Raw genomic sequence first — 21,554 nt, 5'->3', positions numbered from 1 at the left:
TAATAGAAGAAAATCAAATGCGAAAATACAAATTTATATTCAATTTCTGCATATATCTCGTTAACTCAGAGATCGCACATATGTTCACCATCGTGTGTATATTCGAGACAAGGCGCCGCAGAGAAGAGATTAAATGCGGCATGTGTGTGGCTTTCCCTCCTCCCCGCCCATGATTTCACATTCGGCAGCGCGAAGTGCGACGCACACGAAGGCGTCGGGTCGCGTCGTCGAATGCCGCTATCGCCTGATCGGCGAAGGAGAGAGAGAGAGTCAGTGTGCATCGCGGTGGCAGCGATTGGCAGCAGCATATTGCGACGAGAATTTGATCAAGAATCTAATCAACGCGGAGAACAACGACGAGATGTCGAGCGGCGCGGACGAGTGCAAGCTGAAGGGCGGTCATCCTCCGGCAGGTTAGCGAATTCACTCTTCCGCGTTTCTCGTTTCGCCGCCGCGGAAACTACGCGGGAAGACGGGGTTAGGATTGCATTCGTGGCTCATGGCCGTGACGTGCCACCTGTCGATCGCGCGATTCGATTTCCAAGGCCGGCTCCTGCTTCGTCTGAATTTCGTCACGTTCCTAATGCCGGCGCCTCGCGCGTCTTTTGCGCGACATTTGCCTCTTTTTCAGTTAAGGCGGGCGGCATGAGGATAACGCAGCACAAGACGCCGAAGGACGAGCGCGAGACGAAGCCCAGCAGCAAAGACGTCGAGGAGAGCAGGCCGTCCACCAGGTAGATCGCAAACTCGAACTCGATCGCGCGCGCCGCGTGTTCATTGTGGTGCGCTAAAACACCCGTCCCTCGATGCGGATTTGGCAATTAGCGGCTCCTCGCGCGGCGTCGAAAACGGCGGCTCGCCACACAGGGTCGGGGTTTTAAGGGGAACCTGGGGGAACCCGGCACGCGGAAAGATTTTATGATATCTACGGAATTGAATCTTCCGGCAATCTGATATTAAAAATTAATACGTATACATATGTATACATTAAATTTTGATCTAACAAAATATTCTGATACTTCAGATATGTCCATTTTACAATTGTCAAATTTTACTGCTACTTAATTTTGGAATGCTTTATTATATATTTTTTTTTGCATTAATACTATTATAACAAAACCAACCACATAATTTAAAAATTTTTTACATTCTTATGTTTAGATAGCAAATTATTAGAATAAAATAAACTAGAATAAATTTAAACTAGTACTGTTTTATTATATTAATATTTAATGTTGATACTGTTAATATTATTATTAAATATTAATACTATTAAATTACTATTAGTTCAAATTTATTAATAGTATTAATATTTAATAGTAATACTATTAAAGGTAATAGTATTAATATAAAATATTTTAATATAATTGTAAAATCAAATTTCAATATAAATGTAATATATAACAATCTTATTAAATATTTTGATTTATCAACATTTTGATAACAAAAACTACTAAATTTGAATTAGTATTTTGGTGAAACTTTGTTCACATAATTAAGAATTTTTTTTATACTCATCTACTTTATTAGTGTTATATCAGAATAGAACTAGAATAAATTTAAATTAACATAATATTATTTTAATATTAAAAAATCATTAAATTTAAACCGACAAAATTTTAACAAACTGAAATTTTAATCAATTTTTTTTTTTAATCAGCTCAAAGATGCTTGAAAAGATTGATTAACGACACATTTCTTTTGTAATTACAATCTTTTATTGCATCTATAAATTCTTTGTAGCTATGTTGCTATTACTAATATTTCTAATCATTTGCATAATTATTCTCCTGGGGCCTCCACAATTTCAAAACCGACCCTGCCCACATACATAATAGTCCGGCTCGCAATATCAACCATATGATACAACATCCGTTCTTTTTTTTTTTTTTTTTAAATACAAAGTTAAAGAATTGCGAGATATAAAAAAATTATCGCGACTTCGTTGATTAATCCGTTGCTGCGTGACGCTAATTTTGTAAGTATGATTATCGGCACATTTATATAACACAATGTTGTGCAATCGAAAATAAACGTGAGTTACATCTGAAAAAATATTTACACGGAGAGAGGGTCAAACTATATTTATACGAAGCACCAGACGGATTTAAGTACAATTTGACGACTGGCCACGCTGTGTGAACTCTCGGAAAATTCCTCTGAGCTCGCAATGATAAATAAAAATGATTTTCTTCCGTTCTGCATTGAAAAACATATAACATATGTTCTCGAGATAACTTTCTAATTTAATGACTTTAATCGTTGTTTGCAACCGATAACGATGTATCGTTCGTAGAAATGTTTTCTTAACGAAGTGTGTATACCTTTATTCATCCGGTATTAAATTGTCGTAATTATCAATGCAACATTATATCGATATCGCATGCGATAAAAAAATCAATAAAACAATTCCTAATCTTTTTCTCTTGATATAAGTATATATCGCAAAGATATATCGTTTATTCTAGAATAATTTCCTAATTTTGAAAAAATCGAGTTTTCTTGCTGTTTTTTTTTTTTTTTTTTTTTCAATAAATACGAGAAAAAAATGATAAAATAAGGTAGTGTTCTTAATTATGCGGAAAAATTAAGTTGAATGGAAAAACTTGGTTTTTTCCATTTTTCCGAAAAACTGTAATAATAATAAAATGATAATGAACTTTATTAATGAATTACTAAGTTCTTAAATGTGAAAGAAATCTTAAAACCATGACATAGGACAATAAAAGTAATATTTTCTTAAAGAAAAGTTGGAAAAGAACTGGAAGAAACCATTTTTTTCCCAAAATTTCAGAGAATTTTTTTTCGGGCCAAGAACACTACTTTAGAATTATTTTTAATTATCGTTAATATTTTCAAGTGCATTTTTTACATATCACGTATTTGAGATATTACCGAAAGTAATGTAAAATATTTATAATTCAGTGTTATCTTGTCTCCAATGCGTAGAAAATAAAAAAAGGAATTTTTTGCAGTCCGCCGAAGACGATAATGATTAGTGGCGCCCCGGCTAAAGGAAACGCCGATTTTCCGCCAGAAGCTGTGCAACACTTCCACGAGAAACCCACACCGACACACGACGCACGACCGGCGCATTGTTCGCGTCCCATTATCATTCAGCAGCCCAGGAAGTGAGCCATACTTTGCAAACTGTGTATCATACTGATGGACCTTGTCCACAGTCATTGAATTTACGAAAAAAAAAGATAATTATACAAATACATATATGGGAGATAGGTATATATTATATATATATATATATATATAAGCGTACTTAAAACGTTTTTAAAAAAGTTATAATCGACGAATTTGGATTTCATGTTCGAGCCTTTAACCGACGAATGATCAAACAATCTTTCATTAATAAGGTACAAGGAAATTTTTAAGACAGAGAAAATCGGAATAAATTTGCGATTGTGAGAGACGTTGGCGAATTGGGGCCCATTCAAAAAAAAAAAACATTTGAAGATCGGGCAGGTCCCGTGTAAATAATTGGTTAAAGGCTCGAAGAAGCTTGATATCTCATACACTGAGATGTGAGATCATCTCACGAGAAATATTATACTATATTATTGTTAAAAACGAAAGAGAAAAAGTTTATTTTTGACGCCACAAGACTCTTTGTATCGGCATTTAAGATTCCATATACGGGCTTTTGCGAGCATATCTTCGACTCGTTATCGCACGTTTTATCTTTATCTTATCGTTCCTTTTATCCTAGACACGATGCGTTTGCTATGATTACATTATTTTGATTGAGTATTGTAATATAACAACACTGTCACCGTTTTGGGGACCAGTATGTACTGCGATGTACTTGTGATGAAATTCTTTTGCATTTAGTTGTATTTTCAACCTTCGGTTTTTTATTTTACTTTTTATATCTGACCATAGCATAGAAATCAGATACATCAGTATCGCTTTGAACTTCAGGAAATTGAAACACATTTGTTAATATGGGTTAACGTTAATGTAAATTAACATTAACACAAATTAACATGCATTATTGTAAATTAAGCGTGTAAATGTCGAGCGAGATTTAGTTGGCGACAGTTTGTATAACATTTGAGAAGGAATAAACATTCATATATGTACATAATCCTTGGATTTTGTGTTTTAATTATTTCTATGAAATTATATAAAATAAAAAATAAGAAAAATGACCTGGGCTCAATTTATTTCTTAAAAATTAATTAAAGTTTTTATAAATAGAATTTTAAAAACTCTAATAGAGTTTTTAAAAATAATTAAAAAAAAAATAAAATTATGTGAGCCTTATTCAGCCCAGATAACCTTATTGTCATAAACTAATATATAAATACTCGAAATTACTGATTATTATGGCTATAAGTCAATGTTACTAATGTGGTCGAATTAATCTTTAATAGTAAATATTGACTGTTTATAATTATTGATGCAAAAACTGATTCAACTGTTTCATAATAAAATATTTATTGAACATATAATAAATTAATAAGAAAAACTCAATAAAGAGCTGTTAATAGTGTATAGATATCTAAATCAACACGATAGGAGTGAAGCTAATAACAGCTCAATGATACCCAATGATGTTATGTTTTCCTAAAATCCACAATATAGAATTAGAAAACGCTATTGATTTTTTTCCGATACGCTTTGTTGCTCGATGTAACTCCGCATTGTTTCCGAAATGCTTTGGACACCGTTGGTCACATAAGTCGGAGTCTCTGATAGGAATTTCATGCTCGCTATAACTCCCTTATTCCATGATGACTTAACGGAGTTGGAGAAGTCACTGGTACTTGGCAATGGTGGTAACTATACATAACAATTTAATGATTTTTTCTTAAGTGAGTTCAATAAAAAATATTGAAATGGGGAATTCATAATGTAATATGCAAAAAGCTGGTAATATTGGGTCATAAATATGAAAAAATGTTAATATTGATATCAGCAAAATTGATCACAATTTTCATTCTATGATACTATAATTAGATTCTTAACTTTAAATGCTATTGTATGTAAATATATAAAATGATGTATAGTCCCCAAGTTGAATTTAATGGTATACTTATTTTTTCTTTCAAATTAATAATTGAATTATGTGTTTATAAAGTCTAGATCAGTGATGTTTGACCCTTTTTAAACTGAGGGTTATTTGCAGAAAAAATGAATTATTTTTTGTACATGCATATACATTTATATATAGACAAAATAAACACATAAAAATGTTTTATCTTAATATTAATAAGGAAATTACATATATTGTTTCTCAAAATATTCTTTAAATAGTTATTTGTTAAATAACATTTGTAATATTATATTTAGGAAAATAAACCAAAACAAAATTGTACAGACTATTTTAAAAATGACCAAAGTTTACCATAATGTTATTATTTTGATAGTTTATATAAAATAGAAAAATGTAATTTCATATTTTCATCTACGAGTTGACGCAGATTGCACAAATTTATAGGTGGGCTATGAGTTGTGCATCACTAGCCTAGACTGTTAATATTCTATAAATATCATACAATTATAAATAAATATCATTCAATAGCATTCTACAAATTAATGTTGGCTGAAAATTATGCAAATGGAAATCAGTTATGGGTGTTTTCCAGTAAAGTGGAACAAGTTGATATAAGTATCATTTTGTCATTATTATTAATTAAATATTAAAAAAATAGAGTGACTTGTCACTAAATGAAATCTGCTCTAAGTTTAATTTTAAGGATGTTAAATATCGTACGTGACAGTTGGAATAAGACCCACCTCGTTAATAACCTCCTTAGGTATATTGTCCTTAACATAAGGCGCGACATTATTGTAAAGCCTGCTGTACAGCTGCACACTGTCCTCGGATTTGGACCACAGGCCCTGCTGAACGCTGTAGTAAACGACACCGCCTACGAGGGTGGCCTTCACAGCAAACCTGCAAGATTATAACCTCTCGCCATGACTCGATTTCGACTTGCGGAAGAATGAAGCATGCGAATACCGTGACAGTGTGTTCTCTCTATTCCTCAGCGAATGTACTAACCGCACGATGCCCATTATTCGGCCTGAAGATACCTCGACAAGAAGTAATTTGATTTGAAAATATTTCCAGTCGAACACCCGTCGTCTGTCAAGAATACTTACGTTGACTTACGACACTTACGTAAAGCCCGCCGGAGTCAACTTGCTCAGCAGCGTCATCTAAAATTCGGATTCCAAACTCCGTTTTCGAATTAACAAACATTTCAACATATTTTCAAAAACTCAAGTTTATTTTTATTATTTCGTTTACGCTATAAATAAAGTTATAATTAATTATAAATTTAATTGTGATTGAAATAAATTAACGAAAAAAAGAAAAGGATAATATAAATAAGATTTTATAGTATTTTAGAGCTGTAACTTTGTTTTTCTTATTTCATTTATACAAAGAGTAATTAAATTTAAATTTAAGAATTTTTTTTATAGAAAAAAAATACAAAAATCGTATTTCTATTTATATCAAACTTGTAGACTGTATAATAAAAAATACATTTCGATCTTTTTTCTCCTACATTTATGTATCAAAAAAATATTATCAACAATATATTATAGCAATAGCATATTAGTAACAATACATTTTTTTATATAGAATTACATATGTAAGCTGATGATATTATAAATATTACAAAGCATCAAAAATAATATAGTCTATAGCACTGTAATTATATTGTATCTTCAACATGTTACTCCTCATGAGTAACATCGAGTAAGGGAATGTGTAACAGTTCTGAATTGTAGGGAATATTATTTTTATTGCCGGGCATTAACATAGGCACGACCTTAACGCGGAATTCATACAGCATAAATTCCTGACAAAAATGATAAAAGTCATTACGAGTATTAATAATATTCAACCGTGCCATTTCCTTCATCAGAGCATTTACTTCAACCTTATAAGTTTTATAATTCTTACGGCGCTCAATGATAGCGACTGTCTTGGCTAATCCCTGTACAAATTTTTCGGACTTCACTCTCGTCGCGAGTTTGTAATTCGGCTCCATGTGATTCCACAGAAACTTATAGAGACGATCTGTTGCCCAATATTTTGGTCGCAGAAGCCTCGGTGCTCTGTATACTTTTCCATTCACTAGAAATGCCTTATTCACTACTTTCGTATGATTCACGAGTGGCTTCACTTTCGTGGCTTTAAGATTTTGAACAGATTTCATATCTTTCTTTTTTAATGGAAATTTTTTCTTATCGGTCACTATATGCATGGCGGCCATCTCTCGAGTCTTTATTTTCTCCAACTCTGTCTTAATCTTCTCCATTTTCTCGAAGACTTGAGATTTCTGTACACGTCCGTTCGACTGTTCTAGTGTTGTTGGAGTTTGTTTTACTTTGAAAAAGTCGTCTATCTTTCTCAGTGATTTGAATAAATTACTTCTTTGTTTACGTGTAATTTCTCTATCCTCTCTAATACTAGTTCTATTTGAATTCTGTATGCTTTGTTGATTTATTGTTTTACTGTTCGTTCCAGCCTCCATTAAAGTAGAATCTTGCTGAATTGTTTGCCTCGCAGGTTCTGCATCTTCGTCATCAGACGATTCCATTTCAAGCCTCAGACTAGTGCTTTTGCGTGTTCCTACACTTGTTCTAACTTGTTCTAATGCTTTCAAAAAGGCATTGTTAATGCTCTTTCTCTTCGTGGCTTTTAGCTGAACCTTTTTCAAACCGCGCTGCGATTCTTTTTCTGACTCAGATGTCGAAATTTGCAGTATATTGCATTTAACTATCCCTAAAAGATAACATGTGTCATGAATATTGTAATCTATGATGAACAGTTAAATACTCTGCTAATTTATACCTGCACTAAAATTGTGTTTTGTTGAAGCGGCATGCTTGCTATTAGAGTTTTCCAAATTTTTCCACCACTCTGGAGGACTCTGAATAGAGTCTATTTGTGAATTTTCGTTCAGTTGACTAGCAGTCTCGTTTCTACTGTAAAGCCGGGAGTACCGCGGGGGTGTACTTTCCTCCAAATTATTCCACCAAAATGTTCGTCCTGTAGAAAAAAAAAGATGCATGAAAGTTTCATCAAAGATCGTGTTTAAGTTCTGGTTCACCTATGGTAAATGTGGCAATGAATCACCACAAAGCGAAATGACAAAGGAAAGATGCTTTTACCTTCACCCACGATATCTGTATCCGGATCGAGAAGTGCGGAATTCATAGAGTCGCTGGATCTATGTCTGAGGCTTCGTCTTAGTCCTCGATTAATGCTTTTTCTCTTAGCCATGTTTATGGAAAAGGAACGACACGACACGGTAGAAGATACCTGGATTATCTTTTACCAGCGGAATGAATACGTTGCAGGTTCGGAAACTTCGCAGTTCGAATTGTTTGAACACTGAAACGTCCATCACGGTGGAAGTATACACCATGACTTACGTTGACTTACGTAAAGCCCGCCGGAGCCACCTTGCTCAGCAGCGCCATCTAAAATTCGGGTTCCAAACTCCGTTTTCGAATTAATAAACATTTCAACATATTTTCAAAAACTCAAATTTATTTTTCTTATTTCGTTTACGCTATAGAGTTATAATTATTTATAAATTTAATTGTGATTGAAATAAATTAACGAAAAAAAGAAAAGGATAATATAAATAAGATTTTATAGTATTTTAGAGCTGTAACTTTGTTTTTCTTATTTCATTTATACAAAGAGTAATTAAATTTAAATTTAAGAATTTTTTTTATAGAAAAAAAATACAAAAATCGTATTTCTATTTATATAAAACTTGTAGACTGTATAATGAAAAATACATTTCGACCTTTTTTCTCCTACATTTATGTATCAAAAAAACATTATCAACAATATATTATAGCAATAGCATATTAGTAACAATACATTTTTTTATATAGAATTTAATTACATATGTAAGCTGATGATATTATAAATATTACAAAGCTTCAAATATTAATATAATGTATCGCACTGTAATTATATTATATCTTCAACATGTTACTCCTCATGAGTAACATCGAGTAAGGGAATGTGTAACAGTTCTGAATTGTAAGGAATATTATTTTTATTGCCGGGCATTAACATAGGCACGACTTTAACGCGGAATTCATACGGCATAAATTCCTGACAAAAATGATAAAAGTCATTACGAGTATTAATAATATTCAACCGTGCCATTTCCTTCATCAGAGCATTTACTTCAGCTTTATAAGTTTCATAATTTTTACGGCGCTCAATGATAGCGACCGTCTTGGCTAATCCCTGTACGAATTTTTCGGACTTCACTCTCGTCGCGAGTTTGTAATTCGGTTCCATGTGATTCCACAGAAACTTATAGAGACGATCTGTTGCCCAATATTTCGGTCGCGGAAGCCTCGGTGCTCTGTACACCTTTCCATTTACTAGAAATGCCTTATTCACTACTTTCGTATGATTCACGAGTGGCTTTACTTTCGTGGCTTGTTTAAGATTTTCAACAGATTTCATATCTTTCTTTTTTAACGGAAATTTTTTCTTATCGGTCACTATATGCATGGCGGCCATCTCTCGAGTCTTTATTTTCTCCAACTCTGTCTTAATCTTCTCCATTTTCTCGAAGACTTGGGATTTCTGTTCACGTCCGTTCGACTGTTCTAGTGTTGTTGGAGTTTGTTTTACTTTGAAAAAGTCGTCTATCTTTCTCAGTGACTTGAATGAATTACTTTTTTGTTTACGTGCAATTTCTCTGCTCTCTCTAATACCAGTTCTATTTGAATTCTGTATGCTTTGTCGATTTATTGTGTTACTGCTCGTTCCAGCCTCCACTGAAGTAGAATCTTGTTGAATTGTTTGCCTCGCAGGTTCTGCATCTTCGTCATCAGACGATTCCATTTCAAGCCTCAAACTAGTGCCTTCGCGTGTTCCTACACTTGTTCCAACTTTACGTGCAATTTCTCTGTCTTCTCTAATACTAGTTCTATTTGAATTCTGTATGCTTTGTCGATTTATTGTGTTACTGCTCGTTCCAGCCTCCACTGAAGTAGAATCTTGTTGAATTGTTTGCCTCGCAGGTTCTGCATCTTCGTCATCAGACGATTCCATTTCAAGCCTCAGACTAGTGCTTTTGCGTGTTCCTACACTTGTTCCAACTTTACGTGCAATTTCTCTATCCTCTCTAATACTAGTTCCATTTGAATTCTGTATGCTTTGTTGATTTATTGTGTTACTGCTCGTTCCAGCCTCCACTGAAGTAGAATCTTGTTGAATTGTTTGCCTCGCAGGTTCTGCATCTTCGTCATCAGACGATTCCATTTCAAGCCTCAGACTAGTGCTTTTGCGTGTTCCTACACTTGTTCCAACTTTACGTGCAATTTCTCTATCCTCTCTAATACTAGTTCCATTTGAATTCTGTATGCTTTGTTGATTTATTGTTTTACTGCTCGTTCCAGCCTCCATTAAAGTAGAATCTTGTTGAATTGTTTGCCTCGCAGATTCTGCATCTTCGTCATCAGACGATTCCATTTCAAGCCTCAGACTAATGCTTTTGCGTGTTCCTAAACTTGTTTCAACTTTACGTGCAATTTCTCTGCCCTCTCTAATACTAGTCCTATTTGAATTCTGTCGATTTATTGTCTTACTGCTCGTTCCAGCCTCCAGTAAAGTAGAATTTTGTTGAATTGTTTGCCTCGCTCGTTCTGCATCTTCGTCATTAGACGATTCCATTTCAAGTCTCAGACCAGTGCTTTTGCGTGTTCCTACATTTGTACCAACTTTAGAAATTCTTGTAGAACTCATTATTTGTGAAACACTACCTATATTTATATCCGAATCTACATTTACATCATCTTCTTCAATATCACCGACCGATTTTAGAAGTCGCTTATGCATATCTTGACTCGGTCGTTTCGGTGTTTCGAACTGATTTCTAGAACTATTATGCGTCAAACGAGCTTCTTTATCAGGACTTGATTTGGACATTTTTTTTGGTATACTTGAATCTTTATTTGTGTTATTGTGTAAATTATCAACAACTTCACGTACTACATTCGCAGTCTTTGGTGTTTCTGACAAATTTTTTGGAAAGTTGTCGGCCAAAGAACGCGTCAGAAGAACACGAAGTTCTTTCATAGGACTTGATTTAGACATTTGTTTGGGCAAATCTCGTTCTATATCTACATCATCGTGTACATGATCACTTGCAGTCTCATGTCTTATTGTTTCATTAATATTCGTACTACCAACAGGCAGTATTGTATTAGTATGTGCATGTTCTTCTAAAGTTTCTTTCCTGGTGGATTTGCGGCTGAAAGAAGCTTGTTTTTCTGGTGTTTTAATTACTGTATTCTTTTGAGAAATTGATTTTGATAAATTCGCGAGATTGTTGTTTGTTGCTTGTGTATTTCTGTGTTTAAATGATACATTAAGTTCTTTAGATTTACTTCTCTTGTCTTGATCGCTTGACAATGTAAGAGATATATCGTCAGAATCTTCTTCACTTGTAGTTTTATTCCCTTTCGTTTGTGAGCTTTTTTCCATTTCTTCAGATCGACGTACATTGGCAATCATTATTACAGACCCATCTCGCTTGGAAGAAGTACGATTATCTTCAATTGGAATATGACTTTTTCTCGCGCTGATATTACTATCTTCCTTAAATATTTCTTCAAATTGGTTTGGTTCAATAGATTCTTTATTTACATTCTTATGTAAACTTTCTAAAATTCTTGATTTTGGTTTTAAATGTATAGCTTCAAAAATTCTCTTCCTGCGAGATTCATCATTATCCAACGATGAGCCACTCGAATCGGCTTCAACATTATCTTTGATTTGCACATCTAATAATTGTTTCTCAACGCTTGATAATGTGAGAGATATATCGTCAGACTTGTTTTTATTTGTAGTTCTATTCCCTTTCATTTGTGGGCTTTTTTCCATTTCTTCAGATCGACTTACATTGGCAATCCTTATTATAGACTCATCACGCTTGAAAGAAGTATGATTATCTTCAATTGGAATATGACTTTTTCTCGCACTGATATTACTATTTTCCTCAAGTATTTCCTCAAACAGGTTCGGTTTTTTAGTTATACTCTTACGTGAATTTTGTGAAAGTCTTGATTTTGGTGTCAAAGATGAGGCTTCAAAAAATCTCTTCTTACGAGATTTATTATTATCCAATGATGATCCACTCGAATTGGCTTCAACATTACCTTCGGCTTGCACGTGTAACAATTGTATTGCAACGCTTGATGATGTGAGAGATATATCGTCGGACTTTTCTTCACTTGCTGCTCTACTGTCTCTCGGTGGACTTACTTCCATTTCTACAGCTCCACGTACGTCAACAATCTTTATTTCACTTTTATCTTCTTTGAAAGAAGCATGATTATCTTCAGCTGAAACATTACTTTCTCTCGCAGTAATATTATCATTTTCCTCAAGTATTTCCTCAAATAGGTTCGGTTTTTTAGTTACACTCTTACGTGAATCTTGCAAAAGTTTTGATTTTGGCGTCAAAGCTGTGGCTTCAAAAAGTCTCTTCCTGCGAGATTTATTATTATTCAAGAACGAGCCGCTCGAATCGGTGTTACTATCGTCTCCTGCTTGCAAGTCTAATGATTGTCTTTTAGTTACATCTGAAGACAATCTTGGACTTTTATGAATTGGAGAACTCTTGTTCGTGATGTTGTTAGATCTATTGATGGATCTTTTTGAAGGACTGAGTGATGCTAATCGTGACATTAATGGAGCTTCATTATTATCATTTTCCTTATTTGGATCAAACACAAAACTTGAGCTATTGTCGGCTAAAACATCTGCAAAGGCATTTTTTCCTATGCTTTTTCGTGCGCGCTGTATAAAGCGAGATTTAGGTTTTAAATATTTACCAGAAGTCATCTCAATGCTTTCATCACTTGCATGAGAAGAAACAACAATCTCATTAGCATTAGACATTGCCTTTTCAATATTTGGGGACGATAAATTCAAAGAGTTAGTTTCAATAGTATTGACAGCTGTTTCGGTATCATCTAATGCTTTCAAGAAGGCATTGTTAATGCTCTTTCTCTTCGTGGCTTTCAGCTGAACCTTTTTCAAACTGCGCTCCGATTCTTTTTCTGACTCAGATGTCGAAATTTGCAGTATATTGCGTTTAACTATCCCTAAAAGGTAACATGTGTCATAAATATTGTAATCTATGATGAAAAGTTAAATACTCTGCTAATTTATACCTGCACTAAAATTGTGTTTTGTTGAAGCGGCATGCTTGCTATTAGAGGTTTCCAAATTCTTCCACCACTCTGGAGGACTCTGAGTCGAATCTATTTGTGAATTTTCGTTCAGTTGTTTAGCAGTCTCATTTTTACTGTAAAGCCGGGAGTACCGCGGGGGTGTACTTTCCTCCAAATTATTCCACCAAAATGTTCGTCCTGTAGAAAAAAAAAGATGCATGAAAGTTTCATCAAAAATCGTGTTTAAGTTCTGATTCACCTGTGGTAAATGTGGCAATAAATCACCACAAAGCGAAATGACAAAGGAAAGATGCTTTTACCTTCACCCACGATATCTGTATCCGGATCGAGAAGTGCGGAATTCATAGAGTCGCTGGATCTATGCCTGGGGCTTCGTCTTAGTCCTCGGTTAATGCTTTTTCTCTTAGCCATGTTTATGGAAAAGGAACGACACGACACAGTAGAAGATACTTGGATTATCTTTTACCAGCGGAATGAATACGTTGCAGGTTCGGAAACTTCGCAGTTCGAATTGTTTAAACACTAAACGTCAACCACCATTCCAAGGTTATGCCAGGTTATGCTATGTTTGGTCACGTGATCATAAATGCTTCAGAAGTCTGTTCTTTTTAGCTGTACCAATTGAAAAAACCGATTTAAAAAAAAATACAACTGTGCATGCATGTAGTACATACATACACAATAGTTTTCACTCTGTATTTACTCTTTATCTCTTTTGTTGGTTCTAATTTTTTTCAGCTGTTATTTTTATTTTTTTTTATCTACCCCACAGCAAAAAAATACTATTTTCATTTTATTACGATCTGTTCTCTTTTTTTTCCTAATGTTGAATAATATATTTATTTTATTTTGAATGTAAAAAAAATATAGTACAGCGTGCAGTTGCAAAGAAGGAATTCGTTGAACGGATTCCATTCAATATTTAGAGACGTGGGGAACCTCAATTCTGCTTCTCGAGCATTCTGCACTTCTGCACTCAAAATGAAATAAACATGTGGTTGGACGTTGGAAAGAAAAAGAGAAAAGATAAAAAATTTACTCCAAAGAGCAAACCTTCTGGTATTGCATACAACGTTTTGTTGCGATGGCCTGCTGATGATTAATATCATCTCAATTTTGTCTCTTTTTCTTTGTTAAAACTGCATTAAATTTATTAGAATTGCGGTTTGGATTGTAGAAGTGGTGGTGCGGTATTCAATGGCATTGAATTATTTATCGTAATTTCCAAGTTCACAGCAGTTTACAGTTTATAATGTCGACTACTGTTATGGAGCTGAAGGTATAAAAAGAATCTCGTGATTTAACTTAACAAGAGAAATTAGATGGACTTGAATGAAATGAATGAAAAGTGATAGAATGAGATGAACGATACAGTATCTTTTTGTCATTGCAGCTCATCGACGAGTTATTGCATTGCGGCATATGTTACGAGTACATGAATACTAGTGTAATAACCTCCTGCTCCCACAGTTGTGAGTAATTCTATAAAAAAGTTTCATTACTGTTACATATATCCTGTATTTATATATTTTGTATTTTTAGATTGTTCCTTGTGTATTAGGAAGTATCTGCATTACAAGACTCAATGTCCAACCTGTTACGAGCAGACCTATGAGAAAGATTTGAGGAAGAACAAGCTCTTGGATGAGATTATCATCCATTATGTGAATTTTAAAGAGAAATGCGACAAAAAATTATATCGCGAAGAGTTGCCGATTGTAAAGGATGAAAATCCTGAAATCGTGTGCTCCGCAAACAATTTTGAGAGTAAAAAAGTGCAAGATGTTCTCGATGCAATTGAGACATCGCCTAAAAGTTTGGATAGTCCGACGCTTGCAGCTAGTAATACTACACCTCATGGACGAAAAGATTATCAGCAGGACATATCCACTCCTAGCACTAGTGGAGATCTTAAGATACCATTAATGTTTACGCCAAAAAGTAGAAAGACTTTTCAAAGAGAAGAGAATTGTCAGGTAGTTATATGTCCAGTGTGTAAAGTGGAAATACCCCAAATTAATATAAATAGACATTTGGATGATTGCTTAAAAAGAAAGACTACAAAGAATGAACCTAAAAAGTAAGCATTGTCTTGTGTTATTTTCTCCAGTTTTTGGAGAAAATTACCATAATCTGTATATCTGAATTATTTTAATGTCTCTTTGTTGGTTTTTAGAAGCAAACTAAATCGTAAGCCATTGCCAAAGTTAGTATTAAGTTTAATGAAAGATACTGCCTTAAGAAAAAGAATGAAACAATTGGGTTTGTCATGTCAAGGTGATAGAAAGGCATTAGAAAGTAGACTGCAGAGATACACGATTCTTTACAATGCAGAATGTGACAAAACGTATCCAAGACCTGTGTCGGAATTAATTAAGCTATGTGAGGAAGAAGAGAATTTGGAGAAGAAAGTACAGAAACCATCAAACGTAAATAATATATTATGTTATTCATACCAGTATCTTGACACCAGATATCTTAGAATTTTTTAAAATATATTAAATTTTTACAGAGATTGAATGTCAATAGAAATACAGGTTACAATGTTATAGAACAACAGAGAAAAAAGTATTGTAAGTATTCTCAAATTACTTTTTTTTACAAATAGTTATAAATATTTTAACTTTTCTTAAATTATTTTTAGTGGCTACAAATAAGGATAGCTTTGACCAATTAATCGCAAGAATAAAACATGATAATCCACAAAAAATATCTGTTAAACGCAATATATTAAACAAAGGAAATTCTGATTTTTTACATAATGATCGTTTTGCAGCAAATGATTTGATCATTAAAGATAATCAAAGACCTAATGTTTTATCAGTGACTTCTACCAAATATATTGAAGATTCAGATTCGGATGCATCTTGTCCCTTTCAAACGTATTCTAGTGAAGATGTTATAACTTTTTTAGATATCACTTACTCATCCTCATCTAACGATTCCATTAGTCAATCTACTTCCAATCATGATACTTCAAATCAGCTGTATAAAACTAATTCAGATTTATTTAAATCTGTTATAAAAACGGAAAATATAAAGACTGAGAAACTATCTTCCGAAAATGTTTCAATATATGAAAAAATAACTTTTAATAACCAACCAAAAGAGTGTGACGTTTTGGAGAATGAAATGGATCTTGACAACAAAATAATTTCTGAATTTACCAAAGTGGAAACAGAGGATGCAGGGCAAAGTGAATCAACTAAGAGTAAAAGTGATATGAGGATTTATAGATCTAACAAATATGTGTATTCCGAACCGGAATCACGCAATGAAGACAGAGATTCAGTATTAGTTATTGAAAATTTTGAAGAAGACGACAATACTGACATTCAGGACAATTATAGTAATTAATCTTTGATATTAAAAAAATTTAAATTATTTTTTTAATTGTTTCTGTATTAGAAAGATTGAAATTTTTATGAAAGAATTTTGATTTTAATTTTTTATGAAGTTTTAATTTTTTTTTTTTTATTTAAAATTTTTATAGATACATCGAAGCATGAGCAGTTAGATAAAGCGATGAAGGAATATGCTGCAGACGGTACTAAATCTGAGAAAGAAAACGTGAAAGCGTTGGACCAAAATTTCACATTTCGAAAACGGAATCGCGAAGTGTCATTCACGCTAAATGATGAGGATAACGTTGCAAACCAAGCGATAAATGCTAAGAAATCAGCCCGGCTGGGCCTTAGCGAGGCTAAGGGATTTAACAATGAAACTTTTGAAGAAACTCTGTGGGATAGAAGAAAATCACAAAGTGAAAAGGAGCAGTCGCAGATAATTCGTACGAACAATATTACGAGGAAATCTGCTAGATTGAAAAATAAAGTGAGTAAATGATATCAGAAACGTTGATTCAAGGAATTAAGATAACTGAATCATAGAAATAAATAAAAAATATCTTATTGAGTATCATAAAATGTAAAAATATTAAATCAAGTAATCTTTTGTATCTTGGATTGTATATATTTTTATACTCGTAGTGCTTTTGATATAAAACATAAATGCATATTTATTTTTTAAGGCATAATAAGAATAAAAATTGTTCAAAAAAGAAATTGAAAAAGTAGTTTTATATGTTATTCTGTCTTCTTTACGTATAGCGTGTTTTATAATTTTATATAGTAATATATTTCTTGCTTTTTTTAAAAAAAGTTTTTAAATCATTTAACGTATTTTTTAAAAATATTTTTGGATAATCTTGATTATATTAATATTTGCATAATTTTTTTAATTACGATGTAACAATTGATTAAGGAGTGAAAATATATTTCATATATTTGCAATACTTTCCCATCCATGTACAACGTTTTGTTACGTCATTCCAATATGCTTGGTAGGGAAGATAGCAAAGTCTTTATCAAAGAAACAATTAAATTTTATTGAATATATACATATCTACTATATCAAACAGGAAAGGGAGACTAAACAATATAACGATCGGCGTAAATTTCGATGAAACTTGCATGTATATCTCGAATGTATATTCATTGATACTAACAATAATTTAATAAGTTTAACATAATGTCAAAATATAGTTGTCTGTCTCTAACAATTGGTTACAGAGTAAAATATTCGTCTTTGACATTAATACAACTTTGGTATCGATTTATACAATTGTACAGTTAACTTTATATATACATACCGTGCAATTTGCACGATAAACTCGTCTAAGTTTTCTTAGATTTAAAGCGCTAACATTCTAAACGGAACGACTATCACATTCATTACATATTGTTCTCATCTAATTCTTACTTAACGTTATTGCACTGTTATAGACCGTTAAGCTTTATATCGTGTCGACACCTCTTGCGTGCAAGGTGTGTCATTATATCGTAGGAACAAAACTTTTTCTACGGCTCGAGAAGCATCGTTGATGTAAATGGTTCGTGTACTTTAACAAGCTGCTGCCTCTAACTGATCTAGTATTTCATTAAGAATTCGTTTAAGAATAATCAATCATCTTTCTTGTGATCTTCTGACATTATATGATTGAGGAGACACACACATACGATTAGGAAATACATATGTTTTCGGACATAAAATAGCTCTCTCCTTAAACAGATTCGCGCAGTTAATAATAATCTCTGTTCCGCTGTGGTATGGCATCACGCGAGGTAGTTACTCGAACGTTGATACATCCCTCAAGTATTGTACATATGCTACAAGCGATTCTAACTTTTTATCCCGTGCGTAGTTGTCTGCCGATCTTTTCGGAGAAGATCGAAATATTATAGATGCGAGACATTATCTTACAAGCAGTAGTCACAATTCATTTATTGTTAGATTCTCGTAAATGACCCATTTACAACTTAAACAAGTTTGTTCTTGACGCTTACGATAGATTGTCTTTTGATTCGCTAAGAGACTGGAGATAGAAGCCTCCAAAGAAGTTAGATATTAACACGGCGAAAAAACTGCCGTAAAAGGCCAATTATCTCCTACTATTTATTTAATCTCTTTCAATTAAATAGTTTTTATTACTTTATTTAAAAATTTATTTTATCAGTTAAAGGGAAATTCCTGAAAATATATTATCTCTTCCGCTTGAGTAAAGAAACTCGAGCTTCTTTTATCACACGCTCTTTTATTAATTATTGTAAATTCTCATCTAATCACGAATGGACGAAGTTAAAGCCGAAATGTATGTTAGCTGCCTCACACGATGAATTTATTTTTCACGTGAAACTTCTCGCGCATGGTGATGCGGAACGAGTAAAATTAATTAATTCACATTTTTTGTCCACACGAATGCGCGGTAATAGACGTCAAGCTCTTTCGATAAAGTTACACTTTCTGGGATAAAAATACAGTATTTACATGATTAATATGTTCTGCATAGTAGTGCAGCTTTCTTTTCAAAGAATTCGGAAGAAGAATTGCCACATGCCTTTGGGAAAATACATGAAATCTAGTTTTAATTTTAGTTTTAAGTCGAACTATTTAAAGCGTGTCAGGGAAAAATCAAAGTTATATTATTAGCGTCAATTTATTTACAGATACTTTCGCTAGTTTAAGTTTCTATTTTTTGTGGAATTTCGTTTATCTTTCTCGTTTGAATAAATACTGGTGGAATATGCATGTGATTTACAAAGATATGTAAGACATATACTACAAACTCTCAGATGAATTTTTCTACCCACGCGCGTGAACGTATTTAAAAGAATATCTTTTTACAGTTATATACAACATATCGGAGTTTCATAAAAAAAAGATCAAGGTCATTTTCCCGATGGATAATCGATAATTTACGTTCCGACTGACAAGTCGACCACAATCTCATTCTATCATTTTTCTCTATCCGTATTTTGATTGATGCTTTTTGATTCTCAAATTTATTGGAGGAATACGCATTAATCATAAGATGCCACTTTTCATGAATATTACACCGCAAACTATTAGGAATACTATTAATGAGCGCCGATAATTGGAGATCGAAGAGATTCGAACTTAACAGGAGAGCACTTCAATTATCCTATAATTAATGCGCAATCTGTCACGGTTGGCATGTCGAACGTTCTTTTAGGATGAATTGCTTTATAATCGCGTTATCACGCTCCCAATGGAACTGCAATCGTAAATAATATTGATTCGTGGATTACGTTACGAGATTGGCTGATTCGTGCGCGAAATCGGAACCGCGTAGATTCAGTGCGACGCTTCGGAACATCTTCATTTTACATCTCCGGCGTTTAGTTTTCTTCCGAAGAATCCGGCAAGATTGGAGTGACTCCTTATCTCCGGATATTCGTCAGGGATGTTATCTAGATGGCATCCATGCGAATATTTCTCGACGGCAGTTTTTTGTAATCGACCGGGTCACCGATGATCCCTTTTTGCAGTTGGATACGTTCGCACTGTCTTTCACATAGCGAGATTATCTTACGAAGATGTTTCTTCGCCAGGTGATCTTTGTCGTTGACAGTGGCAGGGATTTACTTTTTCTTCCGACATCGAGGATTCGCTAAATCTTGACATCTCTTATTGTACTTTCTTCTTTTATAATCTTTATTTTATTTTTTAATTTAATTACCGCTTTCCTACTTATTTCTATCACGTCTCTTTGTTCAAAACTTAATGAACGTTTTGTTGAAAAAAAAAAATCAGCGCCTTTTCCTGGTCAAACCTTTCTTACGTTGGATTCAAACCAAACTCGTTGCTTGTTGATAAGGAACAATATTGATCAGATCGTCTCTTTCTCAGTTTTTCTATTTCGATAATGCACTGGACTAGTGTCACGTTATATTATCTTGTTTGGATTTCCTCATCACCGTGATGCCTATCGAGCCGCGTATCTTGCGCAACAGATCTATTATATCAGCTGTTGACATGTGTTCCACACTTTCCTCGTTAACCTGGGGAAACAAAGAGACTATATTTAGTTTTAAAATAAAACCTCAAGAGAGTTCTTTTTATATCAATCTCTTTAATCTCTACAATTCTAACGTCACATGTTTCATAAATATATACGATCTCTTTTTAAATTACCTCTTAATAAATTTGATTATATATAGAAAATGAAGCAAATGTTATCTGACAGACACTTATATTTCTTTGAAACGAGATCCGGTTAATAACATAATTTCAGACTTGAAAGTGATGTTAAAGAAATAGAAACAAAGGAACTTGTATGTACCTACGATATTACATTACAGGTTAAATGCATCTAACCCAATTTTACCGCGAGCATACCACGGTTTAACGAAAATACACAAACCGAGTAACCCATATTACATATTATCTTCTGCATCGGCAGTCTCTTACACAATTTAGCTGAGCATTTACACAAAATCACGCTAGCTTATTACACCTAGATAGTTTTGTCAAAAATAGCTTCCACTTGATCAATGATTTATCCGATTTAAAAATATCTGACTCCATCCTCACATACCTTTGGACAGTCTCACTTTTCACAAACATTCCGATAGAACTTGTTATTGAAGGTTCTAGAACGCCGATGGGATATTATCAAAATGAAAATTGCACTCCTCAAAATTGAATTTATTAATGCTATTAAATTAGTTTTAAATTTAGTGACAGATTCTGTAATCTTCGACGTCTCTATGGGATCCGCTCTATCACCTATAGTTGCTGATTTAGTTCTTTAATACTTAGAATCACATTTCTCTAATGTTCTTTCTTTCTTTTCGGGATTTTGTTTTAGGGTATATGGATGAGATATTTATATTATACTCTCCAATCATAGATCACATTGGATATCTTCAATTTATATTACCTGAGACTAAAACTTTTAAATTGGAGAGAGAAGAGCTAAATTTTTTTGACGTCATCTTAATGAAAAAACAGAACATTCTTATTCACGTACAAAA

General features: G+C 33.4%; 5 protein-coding genes across 8 annotated transcripts in view; 2 read left to right on the top strand and 3 right to left on the bottom strand.

The window, feature by feature from the left end:
• The first annotated feature begins 154 nt into the window (after positions 1-154).
• Positions 155-4,094, top strand: LOC105198209 (death-associated protein 1). The gene is made up of 3 exons (XM_011164863.3): positions 155-413; positions 632-734; positions 2,976-4,094. The coding sequence occupies exons 1-3, from the start codon at positions 170-172 to the stop codon at positions 3,133-3,135; spliced, it is 507 nt and encodes a 168-aa protein (XP_011163165.1). The 5' UTR covers positions 155-169; the 3' UTR covers positions 3,136-4,094.
• Positions 4,095-4,427: 333 nt separating this feature from the next.
• Positions 4,428-6,179, bottom strand: LOC105198208 (MICOS complex subunit MIC13). 2 transcript variants are annotated; one of them, XM_011164862.3, is made up of 3 exons: positions 6,023-6,179; positions 5,755-5,914; positions 4,428-4,797 (listed from the first exon to the last, which is right to left on the bottom strand). In XM_011164862.3, exons 1-3 carry the CDS (start codon positions 6,034-6,036, stop codon positions 4,612-4,614), a joined length of 360 nt encoding a protein of 119 aa, XP_011163164.1. In that variant the 5' UTR covers positions 6,037-6,179; the 3' UTR covers positions 4,428-4,611. The 2 variants fall into 2 exon arrangements, with proteins under 2 accessions (XP_011163164.1, XP_011163163.1); XM_011164861.3 differs by having other exon boundaries at positions 5,981-6,171.
• A 339-nt stretch (positions 6,180-6,518) lies between these two features.
• LOC105198207 lies at positions 6,519-13,794 on the bottom strand. Of its 3 annotated transcripts, none has more exons than XM_039456068.1 (4): positions 13,518-13,794; positions 13,198-13,395; positions 10,258-13,128; positions 6,519-7,552 (listed from the first exon to the last, which is right to left on the bottom strand). In XM_039456068.1, exons 1-4 carry the CDS (start codon positions 13,627-13,629, stop codon positions 6,705-6,707), a joined length of 4,029 nt encoding a protein of 1,342 aa, XP_039312002.1. In that variant the 5' UTR covers positions 13,630-13,794; the 3' UTR covers positions 6,519-6,704. The 3 variants fall into 3 exon arrangements, with proteins under 3 accessions (XP_039312002.1, XP_039312001.1, XP_039312000.1); XM_039456067.1 differs by lacking the exon at positions 6,519-7,552 and having other exon boundaries at positions 8,793-11,432; positions 11,832-13,128; positions 13,518-13,789; XM_039456066.1 differs by lacking the exon at positions 6,519-7,552 and having other exon boundaries at positions 8,793-13,128; positions 13,518-13,789.
• Positions 13,795-14,074: 280 nt separating this feature from the next.
• Positions 14,075-19,313, top strand: LOC105198206 (E3 ubiquitin-protein ligase RAD18). The gene is made up of 7 exons (XM_011164858.3): positions 14,075-14,497; positions 14,612-14,690; positions 14,761-15,298; positions 15,395-15,647; positions 15,731-15,791; positions 15,863-16,567; positions 16,712-19,313. Exons 1-7 carry the CDS (start codon positions 14,471-14,473, stop codon positions 17,062-17,064), a joined length of 2,016 nt encoding a protein of 671 aa, XP_011163160.2. The 5' UTR covers positions 14,075-14,470; the 3' UTR covers positions 17,065-19,313.
• Positions 17,585-21,554, bottom strand: part of LOC105198205 — a 153,298-nt gene continuing 149,328 nt past the window's right edge. The window contains exon 12 of the mRNA XM_011164856.3: positions 17,585-20,579. Within this exon, the coding sequence (XP_011163158.2) occupies positions 20,460-20,579 (120 nt within the window). The 3' untranslated portion in view covers positions 17,585-20,459. The remainder of the gene's footprint in view (positions 20,580-21,554) is intronic.

This window comes from Solenopsis invicta, chromosome 12 (assembly GCF_016802725.1).
Source record: "Solenopsis invicta isolate M01_SB chromosome 12, UNIL_Sinv_3.0, whole genome shotgun sequence".
In the NCBI taxonomy this organism is placed as follows: domain Eukaryota; kingdom Metazoa; phylum Arthropoda; class Insecta; order Hymenoptera; family Formicidae; genus Solenopsis; species Solenopsis invicta.
This window is presented reverse-complemented; position numbering and strand designations above follow the sequence as displayed.